The sequence below is a fragment of the Zea mays genome, chromosome 4 (assembly GCF_902167145.1).
Source record: "Zea mays cultivar B73 chromosome 4, Zm-B73-REFERENCE-NAM-5.0, whole genome shotgun sequence".
Classification (NCBI taxonomy): Eukaryota; Viridiplantae; Streptophyta; class Magnoliopsida; order Poales; family Poaceae; genus Zea; species Zea mays.
The window spans coordinates 217,854,617-217,879,368 of record NC_050099.1 but is presented as its reverse complement, the minus strand read 5'-3'; the positions used below and the strand labels follow the sequence as shown (position 1 = coordinate 217,879,368).

Here is a 24,752-nt window from a genome sequence, read left to right as displayed (position 1 = left end):
GTAAACAAAGGGCTGTACTGCCAGCTAATAACAAGCAGGAGCAGCACAATCCACAATTAGATCGAGAAGATGATGCTGTTAATTAACCACAACATGTGCCGACGATGTTTACTAAGTAAAAGAAGAAAAATGGATGCACCGTTATCATCGACGAGCTGAGTATTAAAATCGGTAGCAATATGAACGGGTCCATAAAATACATCCATTGTTATCACCGAGAGGATGCATGCAATCCAAATAGTCACCGTGTGTATATATATACATGCATAGACATACATAGAGCACCTACCATCTCCTATTCTCTCCTTATACAGGCTACTAGTTTCTTCTTTGCAGGTACGTAGGTATTTACCAACATGCTCAAGCATGCCATATATATGATCGATGCCGTTATGTTTTTAAAATAATGTGTTTGTTTACACTATGTCAGTTTTCCTTGATTATTGATGCTTGTTGGCAATTATAACAGTTTCAGAAGGACACTATCTGATTGATTGATGGAGGTCGTCAAGCTTGGTATAACGACCCAAACATGGCCTGATCTGGTTGGCTACCCCGTTGTAGATGCGGTTAACATTATCCGTCAAGATAATCCCAATATAACCGAAGTTCGAGTACTCCCTCCAGATGGGGTCCCGTCTCCACTCCAAGATGGTACCGTACGTGTTTGTATCTACAACGACATCGTCAATGGTCAGGCTGTTGTGGTTAACCCAGCACCATATATTGGCTAGATTGTGCCACAATGCCAAGCCTTCAATTTTATTACGCCTTGATGGATTACGCACAAATTTGATTTCAATAATGCGAGCGAGTGTGATATCTAAAGTTACTTGCATGGCTGGTTTAAAATATGTACGTGTGTGATGGCTCTACTTGTACTTCAGTGATTGTGTTAATCAATATATTTAATAATAAATAATTATATGTCTCGTGTTTATTATCGATTGTCTACAGATGTGGTTATATATTATAGTCTTTTTTAAAGGCCATTATGTTATGCGAAATCTTGAAGGTCTACATGTCACACTTATGGCAATGCTTCCTAATACTTGTAGTATCCACCGTTCCTTCCATCGATTAATGTTGCCGCAATTTTCAATACAATCCACCCGTCAATGGACCACCGCTTTCGAGCACACGAGTAATAAACATGGACAAGGTACATATGCAATATATAGTAACGACTAATTCCTTACTTACGGTCCAATGTTTGGCACTTTGATGCATTCCAATTTTAATAACGAGTATTATTTGGGCTTATACCATATAGTTCACCAAGATTTACATAAAAACCACATGAAAGTTAGGATTTGATAAAGCCTCCCAAAACTATACTTCATATATAATTATGCACCGTTGCTACCAAACCACAATGTCAAAACGCAAAAAGTAGGCACAATATTCATATGTGCGTTAAAAATCAATACACGACGGTACTATCACACCCGGTTTTAGAAGGCAAACCGAATGCGAACCGTGTTCGTGTCACACAACAATTATATAGTTGGACATCATCACACAGTGCTCAAATAATAACAGAAAAAGACCTACTTCATGTTGGTTGCTAAATGCACCTTCAGCATCCTACAGATGTAAATAAAGACCTTTAGCAACCTATAAAGATGGTGGTTGTAAGTACCATCGCTAAACAGTCACACCCGGTTCTAAGGACAAAACCAGATGTTCCACTATACATGAAATCGGATGAGAATCACATGTATAGCAACGTCACACAATGGATTATATCAAAACACATTGATTTATTATATCAAAACCAGTATTTATTAGATAACCACTATGCAACAGTAGCATTGACGACTATCAATATTTGTCACCTTGTGTATAATAATACATATATTATTATCACCGAGATGATGCAATGTAAACCAAATAGTCGACGTGTTTATATATATTTAGAGATACATATACATGCTACTACTTTCTTATTTGTAGTTAGGCACGTATTTTTGCTAGTAGGTGCTTAAATCAGTCTTGTAGTAAATATTTAGTGGTCAGATTGCACTAGTACACAGAAGCTCTATAGTGGCGGTCTTAGAGCTATTTGCACTAGCATTTTCCAGTGCCACTCGTGCTACGGGCTAGTGGAAATCGGCGTTTTCACTGGCGGTTGTTTTGCAGCGGCTAGTGAAAATAGCATTTCCACTAGCGGATGTATTAAGTAAACCGCCAGTGGAAGTTTATTTCCACTAGCGGTTTGCTTAATAAAGCCGCCAGGCGGTTTGCTTAATAAAGCCGCTAGTGGAAATGTTATTTCCACTTGTGGTTTGCTTAATAAAACCGCGAGTGGAAATCGCCAGTGCAAAAGTTATTTCACGGGCGGTTTGCTTAATAAAACCGCGAGCGGAAATGTTATTTTCACTGTCGGTTTCCTTAACATTTCTCGCCAGTATAAGTTTTCCCGACTTTTTTTAAATTTTCAAACAAAACTGATTTTTATATTTATTTACACACACACACATATTGAAAGCAACATGGAATTACATTTTATCATACATTCTATACATCAAAGTCTTATGTTTACAACCATATATGCTTCACACATTCTATACATCAAAAATTTTCACCTATGCTCTAATAACTATCTCGTCTAAGAGATAGTCTACTAACTTCTGTTAGTATTCTAAACTCTGGCATAGCTAATGTATTGCAAGCATCATGACATTTCCCTTCAGCGAGAATGACCTCTTTCAATACGAATGTGCATAGGTCTTCAATTATGCCATACAATGCACCTTCGGTCAAGTTCTCTGGATTTTATTTTTGAAATTCCTGTCAAGGAAGTTTATAAACATCATCTATTCACACTCGATAACACATTTGCATCTTTAATGACATAAATACAAACATGACTATTACCAATAATACCTTGCAAGGGTTTGTGATGTATCGTCCATTCATTCTCATGAACTCGCACGCATAGAACCCACATAGGATCGATCCTTATGGTTGCTTGTGGCACTACATAATGGGAGATTGGTTATTTAGTTGCGACATTGTGTATGGTATGTATTCATAAATTCACATACTTACTGGCTAGTGAAGATGGATGTCTAGTGGCAAGCATTTTTTGGACGTGTCGTACTTTCCACCTTTCCACTTATATTACCTAAATGATCTGTTATCTCAAACAAAATCTCCATGTTATTTTAAAATTGTCATCGATATAAGTATGCATGCATAGAAAAGGCTTACAGCTCTAAGATACTGAGGAATTTTGCATAGGTCGTAGGGTCGTAGTTCAAGGAGTCGAGCACCAGCACCTTTCCAACCTTAGGATAAATGAGGAAGCATATCCAGTGGTCCCTGTACGAAGCAAATTTTTGATGCATGTGTATTGAAATTATTAATCTTATTTATGCAAAATCACACTTACTTAAAGTTGTACGGGGCCATTATGGCTTCCTTGTCTTGAAATTGAATCATTGTGTTTGCTATGTAGGTGGCGAAACTTGTTTCAATCTTCTTCTTCATAATCTTTAGACGCTCCTCAACTTCTTCGTCCGTCTTTACCTTTAACTCTTCGTTGTATTTCCCGATTCTGAAAGTGTGGCTTTCCTCGCATATCAGTATTGGGTTGAGATGCCCAATCCTTTTACCGGCACTAGCACTGGGCTTGGTACCGTAAAGGATCTCATGTTGATCACGTTGCATTCTACAAGTCACACGTGCATGTCAGATATTAAAAATTTATACAACTCACTAATAATAACACATATATGTGGAAGTATGAGCGACACTTACAGTGCAAACACAGTCACAAGTTGCACGTCGAGTCTCTGAAGGTTCATCATTAACCACATGTCCTCAAATGCAACAAAGGCCTTTTGGTCCGAACCAATAAAAGCATGGTCTGGTATATGTACACTAATGGCGTCAATGCCAACTGATGATGCCCGCATGTACTAGTCATGCATCCTTTTACCAGTTGGGACCTTCTTCAATTTCCCAGCACAAATATTTAGGCACATTTTTATAATCTGCCTTAGTTGGGATCTTTATCTTTGCGGCCATTGCCTCAGCCTTTTTTGCAGACTCCTCGTACTCGGCCAAATCAATAGTATGTGACGTGAGGTCCCGTGCAATCCCTTTCATAAATTGAGTTGTGCCAGCAGTTGTAGCTTTACTCTTCTTTTTCTCGAACGTGGACACCAATTTTGGTATAGGGAATTTAGATTTCTTTGATGGTCGTGGATCCCTTGATGGCTGTAGAGAATGTGGATCAATTTTGGAGGAGGATTTGATAGCATTTGAGACATCAGGTCTTTGAACTCTTTATTGGCCTCCTTGTTAAAATAATTCGACAACTCTTCTTTGTATCGATCACGTTTCTTGTACAGACCTTCCCACTGTGGTCTGAATCTTTCCTTCCATCGTTCGTTAGACTAGATTCCTCATACACGACGAGGATGCTCAGGGTTACCGAGACCAGCCGTTATGATGTCTCTCTCCCACTGTGCTCTGCTTAGATGCCATTGCATATATGTTTTTTGCCGCTTCTTCGACATTTGGATCATCAAAAGATACACTAGCTTCAGTTTCCCTTGGTTTTCTAGCACGGATCCCATTAGTCATCCTTTCACCAAGTTGCTCGGACAGTGTCGGTAACCCTGCGGCCTTCTTCTTGGCATCTTCTTGTCTCCATTTAGAAATCTAACGCTTGTAACCACCTGTGCCTAAATGGTGGTGGTACTTGTTCTTCTTAGAGAGTTCCGAATTTGCCTCGCATAGAGATATGAAATCAGGGCTGCTTCTCTGCTCTAGAAATACCGCCCAGTGACCTACTGAGATTTTATATTTTTTGTCGCGTCTAGGCCTTTCTTTGCAAACTTTTTATTCATCTCAGATCTCTAGTTTCGGAAATGGATTGCAAGCTGCTTCATCATGTAGTACTTCACGAGTTCTTCTGAACCCCGAGGCAGAACGAACCTCGTTAATAGCTTATTCCATATTTGATTCTTGACATCAACTGACACATCTCTCCAATGTCGGATTGTGATGTCAAGATTATCTCTAACTAAGAACCCAAGTCCATTCCAGAAATTAGGGAGTGCCTCTTCTAGAGCTAAGGTGTGACCTTTCAGGCTCACATCTGAGATTTTATATGTTTTGTCAGGAAACTTGTTTAGTTCGATGTCACCTCTTTCCCGATCACTCTACTTCCTTTTCCTTGACCTCTCAATGGTTGTATCGGTCGGTACTGGTGCGTCTTTGTCTTGGTTCAGCTCCGGTGCATCTTGATATCATGCCACGGCTTCATCAAACATCGCACGATATTGAGACAAGACCTCCTATTCATGTAATAAAATGCAAAACAAGCATGTGTAATAGACATTGTGAAATCAGCTAATTAGGTACACACACGAAACTAAAGATGTGTACTTTACCTAACACTCTTGTGGATCATAAATTGGGTCATGTTGCAACTCACGCCGAGCGGCCCTATCTATGCTAGGACAAGGAAGGCCAAAATTTCCTTCTGTCGGGTGGTGCACTGGACAGTCTGGTGCACCACTGGACAGTCACTGTAGCATATCCGGTGCAAATCTCCTTCCTAATTTGGTGCAGATGACCGTTGCAGCGCCGTGGCAGTTGGCGCACCGGACACTGTCCGGTGCATACCGGACAGTTCGGTGCCCCCTGCCGACCGTTGGCGCGGGCCACGCGTCGCCCGCGGATTGCGTGGCCGACCGTTGCGCTGGCGGCCGTTGGCTCACCTGACAGTCCGGTGCACCATCGGACAGTCCGGTGAATTATAGCCCTACGCCGCCGATTTTTCCCGAGAGTGGCCTGTTCACCGGAGGCTGACCTGGCGCACTGGACACTGTCCGGTGCACCGCCGGATAGTCCAGTGTGCCAAGCCGAGCTGTAATTTGGCTGTACCAAGCCAAGTCTTTTGCATCTCTTTTCTTTTCTTCTTTTGTCTGTTTCTAGCACTTAGACAAAATATGTTAGTACTCAAAACAATGTATTAAGTCTAGAAACGTACCTCATTACATGATTTGCACCTTTATGCTTGTTTGGCACACAATATCTCATTCACTATGTGTTGGACACTTAATCACCAAAACATTATAGAAATGGCCCAAGGGCACATTTCCCTTTCAGTACCGCAGGATGAGGCACATGGAGGATGCTGTGATGATTTCGTGAGAAGTCTAGGCCGTCGTCTCCCAGTCAACTTTGGGTTGCTAGATCGCTGTCTCATTATGATGTAATTATTTATTTATTTTGTATAGAACTCCTATTGTATAGTAAAGATGTGGCATTCGTTTCTGTACCATGATTCATCATATGTGTGAGACTTGGTTCCAACACGCTTGATTATGTTCACGCTCGGGTCTTGGTGCCCCCGAAACTCGGGTGTGACATGTGTGGCGGGTCCCATTATCCAGTCTCATGGTGAGGGTGCACATGGCACAACCTTGCCTATCATCATGATCCTTGCGTCACCCTCCACCATACAACCGGTGCAGTGTATTGTCGCGTCCCTCGCGGTATGCGAGTCACTGTAGAGACTCTAGGGCAGAGATCCCCCATGACCGGGTTTGACTGGCCCAACAAGGCAGCGCGGGTACATTTGGACCGTACGTGGGGGCGTACGTTTGTGTCGACAGGGACTTCCCGACGCGCCTTGGGTGTGCCACACGTATGCCCAGATGTGACATGTGGATGATGCTTCTTGTTGTACTTGACATGGGTCAGCAGTACTGGATTGGGACCTCCGCCTCGCCAAGTTGCTCGATCAGGAGTTGGTCGGCCATTCCGCCTCGCAGCGTTACTTGGTGGGGACCTGGTCGGTTGCTCTACCTCGCCGAGTTGCTTGGCGGGGACCTGTGGCTCTACCTCGCATAGTTGCTCGGCAGGGACTTGGTCGGTCGCTCCGCCTCGCATGGTTGCTCGACGTAGGTTTGGTCGGCTAGTGGTCCATATTTAAAGAGGCCACCGGCCTATTTCGGGTACTCGGTTCCTGAGTACTCGACAACCCTACCTTTGTAATGTGCAAAGTCTATTGTAATCATACAAACCCATATCAATAATTTTAAGGATTTTGAAATTTTTATCACATGTGACTCTCTTGTCCAATAATTAAGGAGAACGAGGGAATTAATTTTTGTGCATTAATTATTTATAAAAATATATGTCTTCATATTTTGCCAAGATGTTTGTATGCCTATAAACGAATTTCTGACAATGTTTCAAATTTATATGAAGTCATTTGCATTTGAATTTGAATTTTAAACTCAAAATCTCTTTCTCATAAATTTTAAAGATAAAATAGTGCCCCTAAGCGGGCCAAGTGGCTTTCGGCCTAGAAGCACAGCATACCAGCATAACAGTGCTCTTCAATCACTGACAGGCGGGACCACCCCATTAGGTGCAGCAGTGCGGCGTCGATTTCACCCTCTCGTAGCTGCTGACAGGTGGGACTTCCTCGTTAGCCGCCTTCACGCACACCCTCACGCTCGGTCCCTGACTTGTGGGGTCACCTTGTCATCCTTAACCCCTCGCCAAGTCGTAAAATCTATTTTCGCAACCAATCATATAATGCCCCAGATTTAAAATAAGAATGATTTCCATCATTGTATGCTACTGCAAATAGTTGTTGAAATTATTTATATTTAGTTTTCACAGAAGCATGCAGTGGTAAATCTAGTGTTGGTAGAAACCTTTTCTATAGTAGCATATCTAAATGCACTACCGGAACCCGGCTCTTTGTCGAGTGCTCGAGTCTTTGCCGAGTACATTTTTTCAGGCACTCGGCAAAGAATTCTTTGTCGAGCGCTGCACTCGGCAAAGTCCTACTCTCGGTAACGACCACGTTTACCGAGAGTAGGACGCTCGGCATAGGAATACACTCGGCAAAGACCTCTTTGCCGAGTGCCAAACACTCGACACACAGCGACGCTAGCGTCAAAGGGCCGTCAGCAGTCGTCTATAGCTGACGACCGTTAACTTTGCGGAGCGCCAGGCGTTGGCACTCGGCAAAGAAGCTACTTTGTCGAGTGTTGCCAGACCGACACTCGGCAAACCCGGCCATCTGTAGCGCATGTTCGTTTTGAGGCTCAACCACCAAACCTTCGTGAGTATCGCACCGCATGCGCGTCCCCCACATATTGGACATGTGTTCCGCTAGTCCTAGACTGTCTCGGCAACACAGCCCGCTACGCCACGTCCTAACGCGAGTGCGTGTCCCAGGTGTCAGTCACCACGGTTGGTCACCCAGCGACTCCGGTCCCTAAGTCAAGTCAGATCGCTTGTCTTTCACCACTCCCGGTACATCAGCACGAACCCACATGACTTTTACCTTCGTCGTCGACCACCGCCCCTGTGCTCCACACCTGCACACCCTAATGCGACCGACATGGTTGTAGATACATAATCTCATAGTCTAGTTAGTCCACTGACTACTCTAGAGTGCTACCCGTTGGCGATCACTAATCATCAACCCGAACCAAAAGGGATAGGTCAATATTGTGTTCGCAGAAATGGTGTTACAAATATTGCCAAATGAATAATAACATGGTACCGAAAGACGGAGAGTCTACAAAAATCCTGAGTAGGTACTTAAACTTTCAAAAATTCATGTAACGATACATAAAAAACATGTCACATTGCACAATAAAAGGAAAAGGAGAAAAAGAAAACATAAAATAGACTTAAATATGCATAGGCTACTACACAAGTGGATCTAGTGCAAATATTTTTCACCAGTTGATTACACGAACGGAACAGCTGTTGAAAATTTACAATCTCGTTCCCGCGGCCCACGCGACTTCATTGGTTCGTTGCCTTCATCCCTCCACTCCTTTCTTCTGCCTCTCTAAAAGGAATACGCTATTGATTACTGAACCAAACAAATAGGAGATGGTGCCTTTGGTTCGTTGCCTTGCAAAGAAGTTGGTTCCGCTTCTGATGTCATCGTGCGCTACAGATAACAGACATGCATGCCATGGCGGTGACTGCTGACTGTTCCGTCCTTCATGCGTGACTCGGTTCCGTCCAACGTTTTGGTACCAGCCAAGTACGTACTGTGCTAGTACCGTGTAAACAAAGGGCTGTACTGCCAGCTAATAACAAGCAGGAGCAGCACAATCCACAATTAGATCGAGAAGATGATGCTGTTAATTAACCACAACATGTGCCGACGATGTTTACTAAGTAAAAGAAGAAAAATGGATGCACCGTTATCATCGACGAGCTGAGTATTAAAATCGGTAGCAATATGAACGGGTCCATAAAATACATCCATTGTTATCACCGAGAGGATGCATGCAATCCAAATAGTCACCGTGTGTATATATATACATGCATAGACATACATAGAGCACCTACCATCTCCTATTCTCTCCTTATACAGGCTACTAGTTTCTTCTTTGCAGGTACGTAGGTATTTACCAACATGCTCAAGCATGCCATATATATGATCGATGCCGTTATGTTTTTAAAATAATGTGTTTGTTTACACTATGTCAGTTTTCCTTGATTATTGATGCTTGTTGGCAATTATAACAGTTTCAGAAGGACACTATCTGATTGATTGATGGAGGTCGTCAAGCTTGGTATAACGACCCAAACATGGCCTGATCTGGTTGGCTACCCCGTTGTAGATGCGGTTAACATTATCCGTCAAGATAATCCCAATATAACCGAAGTTCGAGTACTCCCTCCAGATGGGGTCCCGTCTCCACTCCAAGATGGTACCGTACGTGTTTGTATCTACAACGACATCGTCAATGGTCAGGCTGTTGTGGTTAACCCAGCACCATATATTGGCTAGATTGTGCCACAATGCCAAGCCTTCAATTTTATTACGCCTTGATGGATTACGCACAAATTTGATTTCAATAATGCGAGCGAGTGTGATATCTAAAGTTACTTGCATGGCTGGTTTAAAATATGTACGTGTGTGATGGCTCTACTTGTACTTCAGTGATTGTGTTAATCAATATATTTAATAATAAATAATTATATGTCTCGTGTTTATTATCGATTGTCTACAGATGTGGTTATATATTATAGTCTTTTTTAAAGGCCATTATGTTATGCGAAATCTTGAAGGTCTACATGTCACACTTATGGCAATGCTTCCTAATACTTGTAGTATCCACCGTCCCTTCCATCGATTAATGTTGCCGCAATTTTCAATACAATCCACCCGTCAATGGACCACTGCTTTCGAGCACACGAGTAATAAAAATGGACAAGGTACATATGCAATATATACTAACGAATAATTCCTTACTTACGGTCCAATGTTTGGCACTTTGATGCATTCCAATTTTAATAACGAGTATTATTTGGGCTTATACCTTATAATTCACCAAGATTTACATAAAAACCACATGAAAGTTAGGATTTGATAAAGCCTCCCAAAACTATACTTCATATATAATTATGCACCGTTGCTACCAAACCACCATGTCAAAACCCAAAAAGCAAGCACAATATTCATATGCGCGTTAAAAATCAATACAAGATGGTACTGTCACACCCGGTTTTAGAATGCAAACCGAATGCGAACCACGTCCGTGTTAGGATCGGCAATTCATGTACACAGCAATTACATAGAGCCGTGTCCGAGGAAATGACGGCAGTTTGCATAATAAAGCTGCCGGTGGAAATGTTCTTTCCACTGGCGGTTTGTTTAATACAGCTACTAGTGAAAATGATATTTTCACTGGCGGTTGCACAACAACCGCCAATAAAAGGCTGATTTCCACTAGCACCTAGCACCAGCGGCACTAAAAATCGCTAGTGTAAATATCTCTAAGACCGCCAATATAGAGCTTCTGTGTACTAGTGCAATGTGACCACCAAATATTTACAACAAGACTGATGTAAGCACCTACTCGCAAAAAGTACGTGCCTACCTACAAATAAGAAAGTAGTAGCATGTATATGTATCTCTAAGTATATATAAACACGTCGACTATTTGGTTTACATTGCATAATCTTGGTTATAATAATATATGTATTATTATACACACGGTGACAAATATTGATAGTCGTCAATGATACTGTTGCATAGTGGTTATCTAATAAATACTGGTTTCGATATAATAAATCAATGTGTTTTGACATAATCTACTATGTGACGTTGCTATACATGTGATTCTCATCTGATTTCATGTATAGTGGAACATCTGGTTTTGTCCTTAAAACCGGGTGTGACTGTTTAGTGACGGTACTTACAACCACCATCTTTATAGGTTGCTAAAGGTCTTTATCGAACGTCTGTAGGATGCTGAAGGCGCATTTAGCAACCAACATAAAGTAGTTGTTAGTGTACCGTCGTGTATTGATTTTTAACGCGCATATGAATATTGTGCAGTTGCACGCTGGAGCAGTATTACGTCCACGATGCTCGCTGACTGCTCGAGGAAATACCTATCCTTAAGAAATTTGTCCTGATGTGTCGTATGTGCGTTATTCGCTCCATCGTCTTCGCCTTCGTGTTTGGACAGCTTCGACATGTTGTCGTCAACCCCGGTGAGGACCCGTTTCTCCCTTTGTTCATTCCTCGCCAGTACTAATACCCAAAATCACGTTATTAGATGCCAATGTATGTATATGTGTGTGCGTAATGTGCGAGTTGTGAGGAATTACATATTGGTGAGGCAAGGCAAGCCGTGCGACAAGTGCCAGATGTTCGATGAAATGATTGAATCGGAGAGCGTCACTGTTTGTGTGGATTATCAAGTTAGGCAAATAACGGTGAGCCAAATCATTGTTTCAGATAGTGGTTGATAGATGAATTGAGTAGTATGTTGGTTATGATGAGTATGTTGTCTATCATACATGTGTACTATGTCTGATCGCCAAATTGGTCATGGTGCATATGTGTGGTTATAATTCTAGTGCTCCAAATAATTTGAATGTAGTTAGTAAATCGACTGTTGGTTCTCATTTGGTTGTTTGAACTCTAATGAATTATAAAATAATGAAGCATTTCTATGTATCAATAACTTGATACTATAGAGCCTCACTAGGAGTTAAAATTGCATACTCACAGTTTTTACTGCATGTACAGTTTCTGCCGTGCTATTTGTTTGACGAACTAAAGTGCATTTTCTGTAGAAATATACTATAGAAAAGTTGTAGATAACTTCTTTATCTTGATTGTGTAAAAATTTCATGACCATAGGTTTAGTAGTTTAGGAGTTATGATTTTTCAAAGTCCAGTCTCAGAATCTGCCCAGATTCTGTACTGATTTCGAAAATAACATTGTTTGCCCAAGTTAAACTTAGAATCAGCCCTTAGTAATTATAGGAGACTTGTAGTACTTTTCTTAAGCTTTCCAAAAAATTTTGGAGCACCCTTTTTGGTGGTCTAGAAGTCAAGTTATAGCTGTTTGAAATGTGATGTTTGAATCTGTCAAAAGTCTGGACAGCAATGTGTGTTTGTATTAATTGACTTCGATACACATTGACTCACCTTGAGATAATTATAAATGAATTGTAGACAATTCTAATAGCTTTCTAAAAAGTCTAGAATCACCTGAAACTCTAGTTATAAATTTATGAAGTAGTTGAATTCTGTCCAAATCTGGGCAGAATTTACGTTTAGCACTGATTGACCTTTAAGAATGTCGAATCATGTTGTGCTGATAATACAAAAGTTATAGGGGATTTCATTAGCTTTCTAGAAAGTCTTGTTTCACTATTTTTGGATTAATATCTTGTGAGTTATGAGCAAAACAATTGACTGCTGAGTGCTGTCCAGAAAAACCTGCAATTTATTGCTTGTTGTCATTCTTGTTTGGCTAGGTAGGATTAGTCAATTCTTGATCCTTGATTGATGGCAACTTGTTGCATAGGAAGTGTTTATCGAAATGCCTTGTTATATTTGACTAATTTATTTCCTTCTTATTGTTTGCTTTAGACTTTAGTAATTGGGAAGGAAGTAAATATTACGGTGAGTGTATTTGAAGTAGTGACTATTTAGGCCTGTGTTCAGGTGTCCTTGAAGACTGAGCCCAAGTTTGATAATCTTTTGAGGTATGCTCTAGATTAGGGAAATATAGAGTATATGAATTGTTGTGATTTCTGGTTTAAGTAAATTAAGTTGAACATGAGGAACTCGAGTGTTGAACTGGGTATGTATAGTTTGTTATTTCTCGATGTTTCTGTTAGAACCCGTGGTTGTCATTGTTGTACTTAGTCATTTGTTGGCGTCTAGTATTTTCTCACAAGTGTTGCAGCGCCTCGTCATTGTGCTTAATTCTATATTGTGTGCAATATGTTGTGTTATTCTTCCTTATGTTTATACATGCGCATTATGCATCTCAGTAGGTACGCTAGTGAGCCATGTGATGCGGAGGACCAGAGCTAAGTCGACCCTCAAGATGATGTAACGGGTGGGCAACTCCAAAAGGTGATGCGGATGATGGACCTGAAGATGGATGACCTTATCAAGTATCAGAATAAAAGTTGATCACCAAGTGGACATCATCTAACAAACACTAACCTAGTGTTATTCCAGGCAAGCCCCGGTGCATGCAACCCCTTCCTTGTGTTTTAAATGATTTTTACACACTTTAAGTCTAGTGAAATGTGCATTAGGTTTATAGGAGTTGCTTGGAAACCCTTGATGCATTGGCTACCTTGAAATCCATTCCTTTTATAGATACTTCTGGTGAAGTATCAAATATGATTTACAAAATTTCTTAGCCCTACCTAAAGGTAAATCTTGCAGATAGAGTTTGTCCTTTGCACTAATGCCTAGCTCAGGTTTATCCTGGGGAATGATGGCTCTACCTACAAGAATATTTTCACCAGGATCATTGGGAGATCTAATGCAAGGTTCCCTATGATATTTTAATCATCCTATGGAACACAAGCAATCCTAAGGATGAAAGTACTTAAATCGAGACTTGGGCTAGGAACAGGTGATGTTCTACCCAGGTTGATTAAGGATTATAGGCATGTAGGCCTGCTGACCGAGGACCTTTTAACTGACCATATGCCTCGTCATGGGTAAGCTTTGCCTCGGTCGGACCAATACCAGAAAGGCCACCACGCAATGGGAGTGGAGAGATGGCAAGAGTAGTGTGTACCCTCCTTGGCAAGAGGTTGGACGGTGGAGTATCTAAGCTCTCGGTTGGCGTGAACCCATTCTGGTCTTGAGAAACCCGGTGGCGAGTTGACATATGCAAGGGTTAAATGCTACATATGTCGTGTGGTTGGAGATCCCCAGCTGGGTATTAATCGATTCGGATCGCCGTTACTTCTCTGATGTGAAGACTTGGTCTCTAACCTGCAATCTAAGTCATGGATGGAATCATAATGAGCAAAAGTCATGTTGTATTGATTAATGTGATGATGAAATTAGAATAGATGCAAACAAGGTCTATTAATACTTAATCTAGCAATAAAATGTTGAAAGTAAGGACTCATTTTAGTAAGCATTCTGCAAACTATTAATGTTGATCCTTGCTAAAAGCCTTTCCTTGATTCCCAAATCCAGCATATCCTTGAGTCTTTTTCGTTAGTCGGGCAAGACTTGTGAAAGTACACTCCGTACTCAGGGTTTTCGAACTCATGTTGTTGCAGGTACTAGATTTGTGCTGCTGTGGATGGTGTTAAGCGCCGGTTGGCAGGACCTTCTATAGGTTAAAGTCGCTCTTCTATGCTTTTTATTGAGGATTGTCATTGAGCTAGCATATATTTCAAACTTATAAATAATTTAAAACATTTCAAAGTTTATTTCTTTGAATCACTTTTGTAATCACTCCGATAAATATAATGTGAATTTGTTGTAACTTGTAACTTTTTGTAATAAAGAAATTCCGCTGCAAAATGTTGGTGTTTGATTTGTGTTTACTTAATCTTGCAATCTTGGTTGTAAGTGGTTTATCCTAGGTCCTTGGGACACTCGGACGGATCCTGTTAAGTTATGTGGTGCACATGCATAGCCGTCTGAGGTCTGTGAGACAAGGACAGGTGCATTTGGGGTCAATAACTTGGGAGGTTCTGCCACATTAGGGCCCCTATCTTTTCTTTGTATAAACCCGTCGTCCTTAGCCGCAGACAAAGCCTTACTCTAGAATTCTAGAATTTACAAATTAGTCCCTTGTATTCACAAAAACACCCCTAGCATAGAAGTAGACTTCAAAAATTCATAATTAATTCATTTTAACTCTGATTTAATCCCTTTCAGTTGTGTTAGCTTCGTAATAACATTGTCTACGCAACAACAACATTAGTTTTATCATAACACATATTCTTATAATTAGATATTGTTTAGTCTTTGTTTGGTAGATTAAGCTTGCTCATTAAAGTTAACCTATCTACAATTATAATTTGACTAAATCAGGATATCTAATCAAGTGATAAACTATACTAAAGTTGAATTAGTTGTTTCTTCGTAATATTTTTCTCACATGATTATGACATAGAATATATTATCAGTTAATCACCCAAAACTTGTGAAAACTATATCTCCTGAACCGTAACTCCGAATTTAGTGGTTCTCGAGCCCACGATCTCGTAGCGACACATAAATCATTATTATGCTGATTGTGCTTATGTTTGGTGTGATGTTAATTTTGCCTATACCATGTTTGTTTGTATGGTAATGATTAGCAGTGAGGTTACGAATCTTGAAGACCAAGCTGGTACCTAGGAATCTTGAGTCTCAGGCAAGTTGTGCCGTTGATCACTCCTTTTTACCTAATAATGTTCGTTGTTAATCACTGTGACATGCTCAGGTCAATTTGATGGGACCTAATAGGTTTCCCTAGCATTGTTTATCCCTCACCTTGCAAGTAGATGAATTACTGGGTAGCTTTGCTATTGCTCTACATGGTTTTGGGAAACTAATGTTTCATTATGATCATGTTCCAATTATGTTGTTGTTTAATTATTGTTCATGATAAGATCATATTGTTAATTGGAACATGGAGAATCACCCAAGAAAACAGTGCTACCACAAGGGTGGTATGGGACGCCCTTGGCTGATTAATTAGAAAAGCTAGTGGATGACTACCTTACCCAAAAGGGGCAAGGGCAGTAGGGGAGTGGTTGGTGTAGGGAGGTCCTTGGGTTGATTTTGCTGCGATGGCGGTCATGCGAGGGATCCCTGCATTGGGACTTCCTAGAAACTGTAGCGGGTTTTCTAAAGATAGTGGAACTTTGTAAAGGCCTCGTAGTGTTGCCCTGCCTCTCGCTTCCTTGGTAGAGGTGTATGGGATTCATGACCCCTTGGCAGATGGGTAACATGACTTGTGGGTAAAGATGCACAACCTCTACAAAGTGTAAAACTGGTATATCAGCCGTGCTCATGGTCATGAGCGTCTCGGACCCTCACATGAGTAATTTATGGAACTAGACTTAATTTGTCATATGCATTGCATCGCGGGTGTTGTTACCAATTTTGATCTATTACTTATTTGGGTTGATATCTACTTACACTTAGTAACTGCTAATAAAATTTTGACCAACTTTAAAAGCAATGCTTAGCTTCAACCATCCTCTTTGGTAAGCCTATACACTTCACATGAGCTCCCTCCTTTGGTGAGTTCATGTACATTATTCCCCACAACTTGTTGAGCGATGAACGTATGTGAGCTCACCTTCATTGTCTCACACCCCCCACAGGTCAAGAACAGGTACCTGAGAGCACCTAGAGGGGGTGAATAGGTGATCCTGTAAAATTCAATACTAAATAGCCACAAGCTTGGTTATAAAGATGTTAGTGCAATAGAACCAAGTGGCTATGGAGCGAGCTCTTGTAAATCACAATAATCACAGAGAAAGACAACACAAGAGACACAGTGGTTTATCCCGTGGTTCGGCCAAGTATAACACTTGCCTACCTCCATGTTGTGGCGTCCCAATGGACGAGGGTTGCACTCAACCCCTTTCAAGTGATCCAATGATCAACTTGAATACCATGACTTTTCTTTGCTTATATCATTTTCCCGTTTGTGAGGAATCTCCACAAGTTGGAGTCCCTCGCCCTTACAACAAAAATCACAATGAAAGCACGGAGTAAGGTTGGGAAGAGCAACGCACACTAGAATTAAATCCCCACCACAAACACGCACATAAGTGAGAAGATGAGCACACAAAACACGCGCGGGGAGTTTACAACTCGAAAAGTGCTCCAATCTCAAGAACGATGAACGATTGCGTGAAAGTGAGGACTAGAAGTCTTGGAATGCTTAGAGTGTGCTTGGGTGACTCCTCCATGCGCCTAGGGGTCCCTTTTATAGCCCCAAGGCAGCTAGGAGCCATTGGAGGCCAACAAGGAAGGCCAAAGTTTCCTTCTGTCGGGTGGTGCACTGGACAGTCTGGTGCACCACTGGACAGTCACTGTAGCATGTCCGGTGCAAATCTCCTTCCTAATTTGGTGCAGATGACCGTTGCAGCGCCGTGGCAGTTGGCGCACCGGACACTGTCCGGTGCATACCGGACAGTTCGGTGCCCCCTGCCGACCGTTGGCGCGGGCCACTCGTCGCCCGCGGATTGCGTGGCCGACCGTTGCGCTGGCGGCCGTTGGCTCACCGGACAGTCCGGTGCACCACCGGACAGTCCGGTGAATTATAGCCCTACGCCGCCGATTTTTCCCAAGAGTGGCCTGTTCACCGGAGGCTGACCTGACGCACCGGACACTGTCCGGTGTGCCAAGCCGAGCTGTAATTTGGCTGTACCAAGCCAAGTCTTTTGCATCTCTTTTCTTTTCTTCTTTTGTCTGTTTCTAGCACTTAGACAAAATATGTTAGTACTCAAAACAATGTATTAAGTCTAGAAACGTACCTCGTTACATGATTTGCACCTTTATGCTTGTTTGGCACACAATATCTCATTCACTATGTGTTGGACACTTAATCACCAAAACATTATAGAAATGGCCCAAGGGCACATTTCCCTTTCAGTACCGCAGGATGAGGCACATGGAGGATGCTGTGATGATTTCGTGAGAAGTCTAGGCCGTCGTCTCCCAGTCAACTTTGGGTTGCTAGATCGCTGTCTCTTTATGATGTAATTATTTATTTATTTTGTATAGAACTCCTATTGTATAGTAAAGATGTGACATTCGTTTCTGTACCATGATTCATCATATGTGTGAGACTTGGTTCCAACACGCTTGATTATGTTCACGCTCGGGTCTTGGTGCCCCCGAAACTCGGGTGTGACATGTGTGGTGGGTCCCATTATCCAGTCTCATGGTGAGGGTGCACATGGCACAGCCTTGCCTATCATCATGATCCTTGCGTCACCCTCCACCATACAACCGGTGCAGTGTATTGTCGCGTCCCTCGCGGTATGCGAGTCACTGTAGAGACTCTAGGGCAGAGATCCCCCATGACCGGGTTTGACTGGCCCAACAAGGCAGCGCGGGTACATTTGGATCGTACGTGGGGGCGTACGTTTATGTCGACAGGGACTTCCCGACGCGCCTTAGGTGTGCCACACGTATGCCCAGACGTGACATGTGGATGATGCTTCTTGTTGTAGTTGACATGGGTCAGCAGTACTGGATTGGGACCTCCGCCTCGCCAAGTCGCTCCACCTCGCTTGGTTGCTCGAGGTAGGTTTGGTCGGCTAGTGGTCCATATTTAAAGAGGCCACCGGCCTATTTCGGGTACTCGGTTCCTGAGTACTCGACAACCCTACCTTTGTAATGTGCAAAGTCTATTGTAATCATACAAACCCATATCAATAATTTTAAGGATTTTGAAATTTTTATCACATGTGACTCTCTTGTCCAATAATTAAGGAGAACGAGGGGAATTAATTTTTGTGCATTAATTATTTATAAAAATATATGTCTTCATATTTTGCCAAGATGTTTGTATGGCTATAAACGAATTCCTGACAATGTTTCAAATTTATATGAAGTCATTTGCATTTGAATTTGAATTTTAAACTCAAAATCTCTTTCTCATAAATTTTAAAGATAAAATAGTGCCCCTAAGCGGGCCAAGTGGCTTTCGGCCTAGAAGCACAGCATACCAGCATAACCGTGCTCTTCAATCACTGACAGGCAGGACCACCCCATTAGGTGCAGCAGCGCGGCGTCGATTTCACCCTCTCGTAGCTGCTGACAGGTGGGACTTCCTCGTTAGCCACCTTCACGCACACCCTCACGCTCGGTCCCTGACTTGTGGGGTCACCTTGTCATCCTTAACCCCTCGCCAAGTCGTAAAATCTATTTTCGCAACCAATCGTATAATGGCCTAGATTTAAAATAAGAATGATTTCCATCATTGTATGCTACTGCAAATAGTTGTTGAAATTATTTATATTTAGTTTTCACAGAAGCATGCAGTGGTAAATCTAGTGTTGGTAGAAACCTTTTCTATAGTAGCGTATCTAAATGCACTACCGGAACCCGGCTGTTGGGGACTTGTTCTCAAATGCTATGAGTTAAGAACAAGGCAACATAGAAAATGTTAATCGGTAAAGTCCTTCGTCCTTCGAAGCATTATTCCCCTTAGGATATAATGATTTTCGGACGAAGGTTATGAAGGGCGTACCTTCATAAATACACTATATAATGACGAAGAATGAATTATAAGGAATATGAAGGATAACATAGACAATTGCATATTATTATTAATTTATCTTTGCATTATTATTATGTAGAAACAGAAATAACATCGAATTACAAATGTACCTTCAGCTTGAAGGAGATGAAAGTACAAACGTGACGCAAAAGCGAATGTCAAATCAGCGTGAACAGTACGGGGGTACTGTTCACCTATTTATAGGCACAGGACACAACCCATACAAAATTACATTTATGCCCTTTACATTTGATAATAATTCTATAGTAATCTATCGAGGTCTGAATAGCCTTTTCATCTTTAAGTCGGTTTCATTTTTTGCTACCACGCCGAAGCTTTCCTGCTCACACCTTCGGCGCTGTATCAACCTTCGTATTATTTTGGTCTGCTGTGATACCGACTTGAGTCCGAAGATACCTGTCCACACATTATACTCCAGAAAATACTGTTAAATACTGTTTTTGAGGACCTTCGTAAGCCGAAGGCCCCCAACACCGGCTCTTTGTCGAGTGCTCGAGTCTTTGCCGAGTACATTTTTTCAGGCACTCGGCAAAGAATTCTTTGTCGAGCGCTGCACTCGGCAAAGTCCTACTCTCGGTAACGACCACGTTTACCGAGAGTAGGACGCTCGGCATAGGAATACACTCGGCAAAGACCTCTTTGCCGAGTGCCAAACACTCGACACACGGCGACGCTCGGCAAAGGGCCGTCAGCAGTCGTCTATAGCTGACGACCGTTAACCTTGCCGAGCGCCAGGCGTTGGCACTCGAGTGTTGCCAGACCGACACTCGGCAAACCCGGCCATCTGTAGCGCATGTTCGTTTTGAGGCTCAACCACCAAACCTTCGTGAGTATCGCACCGCATGCGCGTCCCCCACATATTGGACATGTGTTCCGCTAGTCCTAGACTGTCTCGGCAACACAGCCCGCTACGCCACGTCCTAACGCGAGTGCGTGACCCAGGTGTCAGCCACCACGGTTGGTCACCTAGCGACTCTGGTCCCTAAGTCAAGTCACATCGTCTGTCTTTCACCACTCCCGGTACATCAGCACGAACCCACATGACTTTTACCTTCGTCGTCGACCACCGCCCCTGTGCTCCACACCTGCACACCCTAATGCGACCGACATGGTTGTAGATACATAATCTCATAGTCTAGTTAGTCCACTGACTACTCTAGAGTGCTACCCGTTGGCGATCACTAATCATCAACCCGAACCAAAAGGGATAGGTCAATATTGTGTTCGCAGAAATGGTGTTACAAATATTGCCAAATGAATAATAACATGGTACCGAAAGACGGAGAGTCTACAAAAATCCTGAGTAGGTACTTAAACTTTCAAAAATTCATGTAACGATACATAAAAAACATGTCACATTGCACAATAAAAGGAAAAGGAGAAAAAGAAAACATAAAATAGACTTAAATATGCATAGGCTACTACACAAGTGGATCTAGTGCAAATATTTTTCACCAGTTGATTACACGAACGGAACAGCTGTTGAAAATTTACAATCTCGTTCCCGCGGCCCACGCGACTTCATTGGTTCGTTGCCTTCATCCCTCCACTCCTTTCTTCTGCCTCTCTAAAAGGAATACGCTATTGATTACTGAACCAAACAAATAGGAGATGGTGCCTTTGGTTCGTTGCCTTGCAAAGAAGTTGGTTCCGCTTCTGATGTCATCGTGCGCTACAGATAACAGACATGCATGCCATGGCGGTGACTGCTGACTGTTCCGTCCTTCATGCGTGACTCGGTTCCGTCCAACGTTTTGGTACCAGCCAAGTACGTACTGTGCTAGTACCGTGTAAACAAAGGGCTGTACTGCCAGCTAATAACAAGCAGGAGCAGCACAATCCACAATTAGATCGAGAAGATGATGCTGTTAATTAACCACAACATGTGCCGACGATGTTTACTAAGTAAAAGAAGAAAAATGGATGCACCGTTATCATCGACGAGCTGAGTATTAAAATCGGTAGCAATATGAACGGGTCCATAAAATACATCCATTGTTATCACCGAGAGGATGCATGCAATCCAAATAGTCACCGTGTGTATATATATACATGCATAGACATACATAGAGCACCTACCATCTCCTATTCTCTCCTTATACAGGCTACTAGTTTCTTCTTTGCAGGTACGTAGGTATTTACCAACATGCTCAAGCATGCCATATATATGATCGATGCCGTTATGTTTTTAAAATAATGTGTTTGTTTACACTATGTCAGTTTTCCTTGATTATTGATGCTTGTTGGCAATTATAACAGTTTCAGAAGGACACTATCTGATTGATTGATGGAGGTCGTCAAGCTTGGTATAACGACCCAAACATGGCCTGATCTGGTTGGCTACCCCGTTGTAGATGCGGTTAACATTATCCGTCAAGATAATCCCAATATAACCGAAGTTCGAGTACTCCCTCCAGATGGGGTCCCGTCTCCACTCCAAGATGGTACCGTACGTGTTTGTATCTACAACGACATCGTCAATGGTCAGGCTGTTGTGGTTAACCCAGCACCATATATTGGCTAGATTGTGCCACAATGCCAAGCCTTCAATTTTATTACGCCTTGATGGATTACGCACAAATTTGATTTCAATAATGCGAGCGAGTGTGATATCTAAAGTTACTTGCATGGCTGGTTTAAAATATGTACGTGTGTGATGGCTCTACTTGTACTTCAGTGATTGTGTTAATCAATATATTTAATAATAAATAATTATATGTCTCGTGTTTATTATCGATTGTCTACAGATGTGGTTATATATTATAGTCTTTTTTTAAAGGCCATTATGTTATGGGAAATCTTGAAGGTCTACATGTCACACTTATGGCAATGCTTCCCAATACTTGTAGTATCCACCGTTCCTTCCATCGATTAATGTTGCCGCAATTTTCAATACAATCCACCCGTCAATGGACCACCGCTTTCGAGCACACGAGTAATAAACATGGACAAGGTACATATGCAATATATAGTAACGACTAATTCCTTACTTACGGTCCAATGTTTGGCACTTTGATGCATTCCAATTTTAATAACGAGTATTATTTGGGCTTATACCATATAATTCACCAAGATTTACATAAAAACCACATGAAAGTTAGGATTTGATAAAGCCTCCCAAAACTATACTTCATATATAATTATGCACCGTTGCTACCAAACCACAATGTCAAAACGCAAAAAGTAGGCACAATATTCATATGTGCGTTAAAAATCAATACACGACGGTACTATCACACCCGGTTTTAGAAGGCAAACCGAATGCGAACCGTGTTCGTGTCACACAACAATTATATAGTTGGACATCATCACACAGTGCTCAAATAATAACAGAAAAAGACCTACTTTATGTTGGTTGCTAAATGCACCTTCAGCATCCTACAGATGTAAATAAAGACCTTTAGCAACCTATAAAGATGGTGGTTGTAAGTACCATCGCTAAACAATCACACCCGGTTCTAAGGACAAAACCAGATGTTCCACTATACATGAAATCGGATGAGAATCACATGTATAGCAACGTCACACAATGGATTATATCAAAACACATTGATTTATTATATCAAAACCAGTATTTATTAGATAACCACTATGCAACAGTATCATTGACGACTATCAATATTTGTCACCTTGTGTATAATAATACATATATTATTATCACCGAGATGATGCAATGTAAACCAAATAGTCGACGTGTTTATATATATTTAGAGATACATATACATGCTACAACTTTCTTATTTGTAGGTAGGCACGTATTTTTGCTAGTAGGTGCTTAAATCAGTCTTGTAGTAAATATTTAGTGGTCAGATTACACTAGTACACAGAAGCTCTATAGTGGCGGTCCTAGAGCTATTTGCACTAGCATTTTCCAGTGCCACTCGTGCTACGAGCTAGTGGAAATCGGTGTTTTCACTGGCGGTTGTTTTGCAGCGGCTAGTGAAAATAGCATTTCCACTAGCGGCTGTATTAAGTAAACCGCCAGTGGAAGTAACATTTCCACTGGCGGCTTTATTGCTTAATAAAGCCACCAGGCGGTTTGCTTAATAAAGCCGCTAGTGGAAATGTTATTTCCACTTGTGGTTTGCTTGATACAGCCGCCAGTCGAAATGTTATTTCCATAGGCAGCTGTATTAAGCAAATCGCCAGTGCAAAAGTTATTTTCACGGGCGGTTTGCTTAATAAAACCACGAGTGGAAATTTTATTTTCACTGGCGGTTTCCTTAACATTTCTCGCCAGTATAAGTTTTCCCGACTTTTTTGAAATTTTCAAACAAAACTGATTTTTATATTTCTTTACACACACGCACACATATTGAAAACAACATGGAATTAAATTCTATCATACATTCTATACATCAAAGTCTTTTGTTTACAACCATATATGCTTCACACATTCTATACATCAAAATTTTTCTCCTATGCTCTAATAACTATCTCGTCTAAGAGATAGTCTACTAACTTCTGTTAGTATTCTAAACTCTCGCATATCTAATGTACTGGAAGCATCATGGCATTTCCCTTCAGCGGGAATGACCTCTTTCAATACGAATGTGCATAGGTCTTCAATTATGCCATACAATGCACCTTCGGTCAAGTTCTCCGAAATTCATTTTTGAAATTTCTGTTAAGGAGTTTATAAACATCATCTATTCACACTCGATAACTGTGATACCCGGTTTGCAAAGAAGAGAAGTTGGAGGTTATTCTTTTTTTTGTTTTTTTCTCATTCGGGTGATGCGCTTTGGGGATTTGGAATTTGTGGAAAACATTCACCAGTAAGACAGTAGAATTTCTTTGGTTAGACGCTTGCGACGGGGTCGGGGGCTGTCGCGTGGGCGAGTTGGGCCATGAATCTTGATCCGGCCCATTAGCCTCCCCTTAACCCTAGCCGCCCTCCCCTTGTGCAGCCGCCCCCATTTCCCCTAGCCCTTGGCCGCCGCCCCCCCTCCCATCTCCTCCTCCCTCAAACTCTTGCAGCCACACCACCTAACCCTAGCCGCCCCCATCTCCTCCTCCCCAAGGTGCCATTCCTTGCCGATTGGATCTTCGTCGCGTGGTGCAAGTCTCCAATTGGTTTTGGTGGAGGGAAAAAGGGAGGAAGGAAAAGGGGAGAATCCAAGGTGATTTTTGTGTTTATTTCTTATTTATTTGTGCTGCAATTCAATTGAATAGATGTTGCGTATGCGAATT

The 24,752-nt window shown here is 41.8% G+C and overlaps 3 protein-coding genes across 3 annotated transcripts; all 3 read left to right on the top strand.

The window, feature by feature from the left end:
• The first annotated feature begins 497 nt into the window (after window positions 1-497).
• On the top strand, window positions 498-925 carry LOC118477012 (uncharacterized). The gene has a single exon (XM_035967525.1). The coding sequence runs from the start codon at window positions 498-500 to the stop codon at window positions 732-734; it is 237 nt and encodes a 78-aa protein (XP_035823418.1). The 3' UTR covers window positions 735-925.
• Window positions 926-9,565: 8,640 nt separating this feature from the next.
• Window positions 9,566-9,993, top strand: LOC118477011 (uncharacterized). The gene has a single exon (XM_035967524.1). It carries the CDS (start codon window positions 9,566-9,568, stop codon window positions 9,800-9,802), a length of 237 nt encoding a protein of 78 aa, XP_035823417.1. The 3' UTR covers window positions 9,803-9,993.
• Window positions 9,994-21,846: 11,853 nt separating this feature from the next.
• LOC118477010 (uncharacterized) lies at window positions 21,847-22,274 on the top strand. Its single transcript, XM_035967523.1, has one exon. It carries the CDS (start codon window positions 21,847-21,849, stop codon window positions 22,081-22,083), a length of 237 nt encoding a protein of 78 aa, XP_035823416.1. The 3' UTR covers window positions 22,084-22,274.
• Window positions 22,275-24,752: the final 2,478 nt, after the last annotated feature.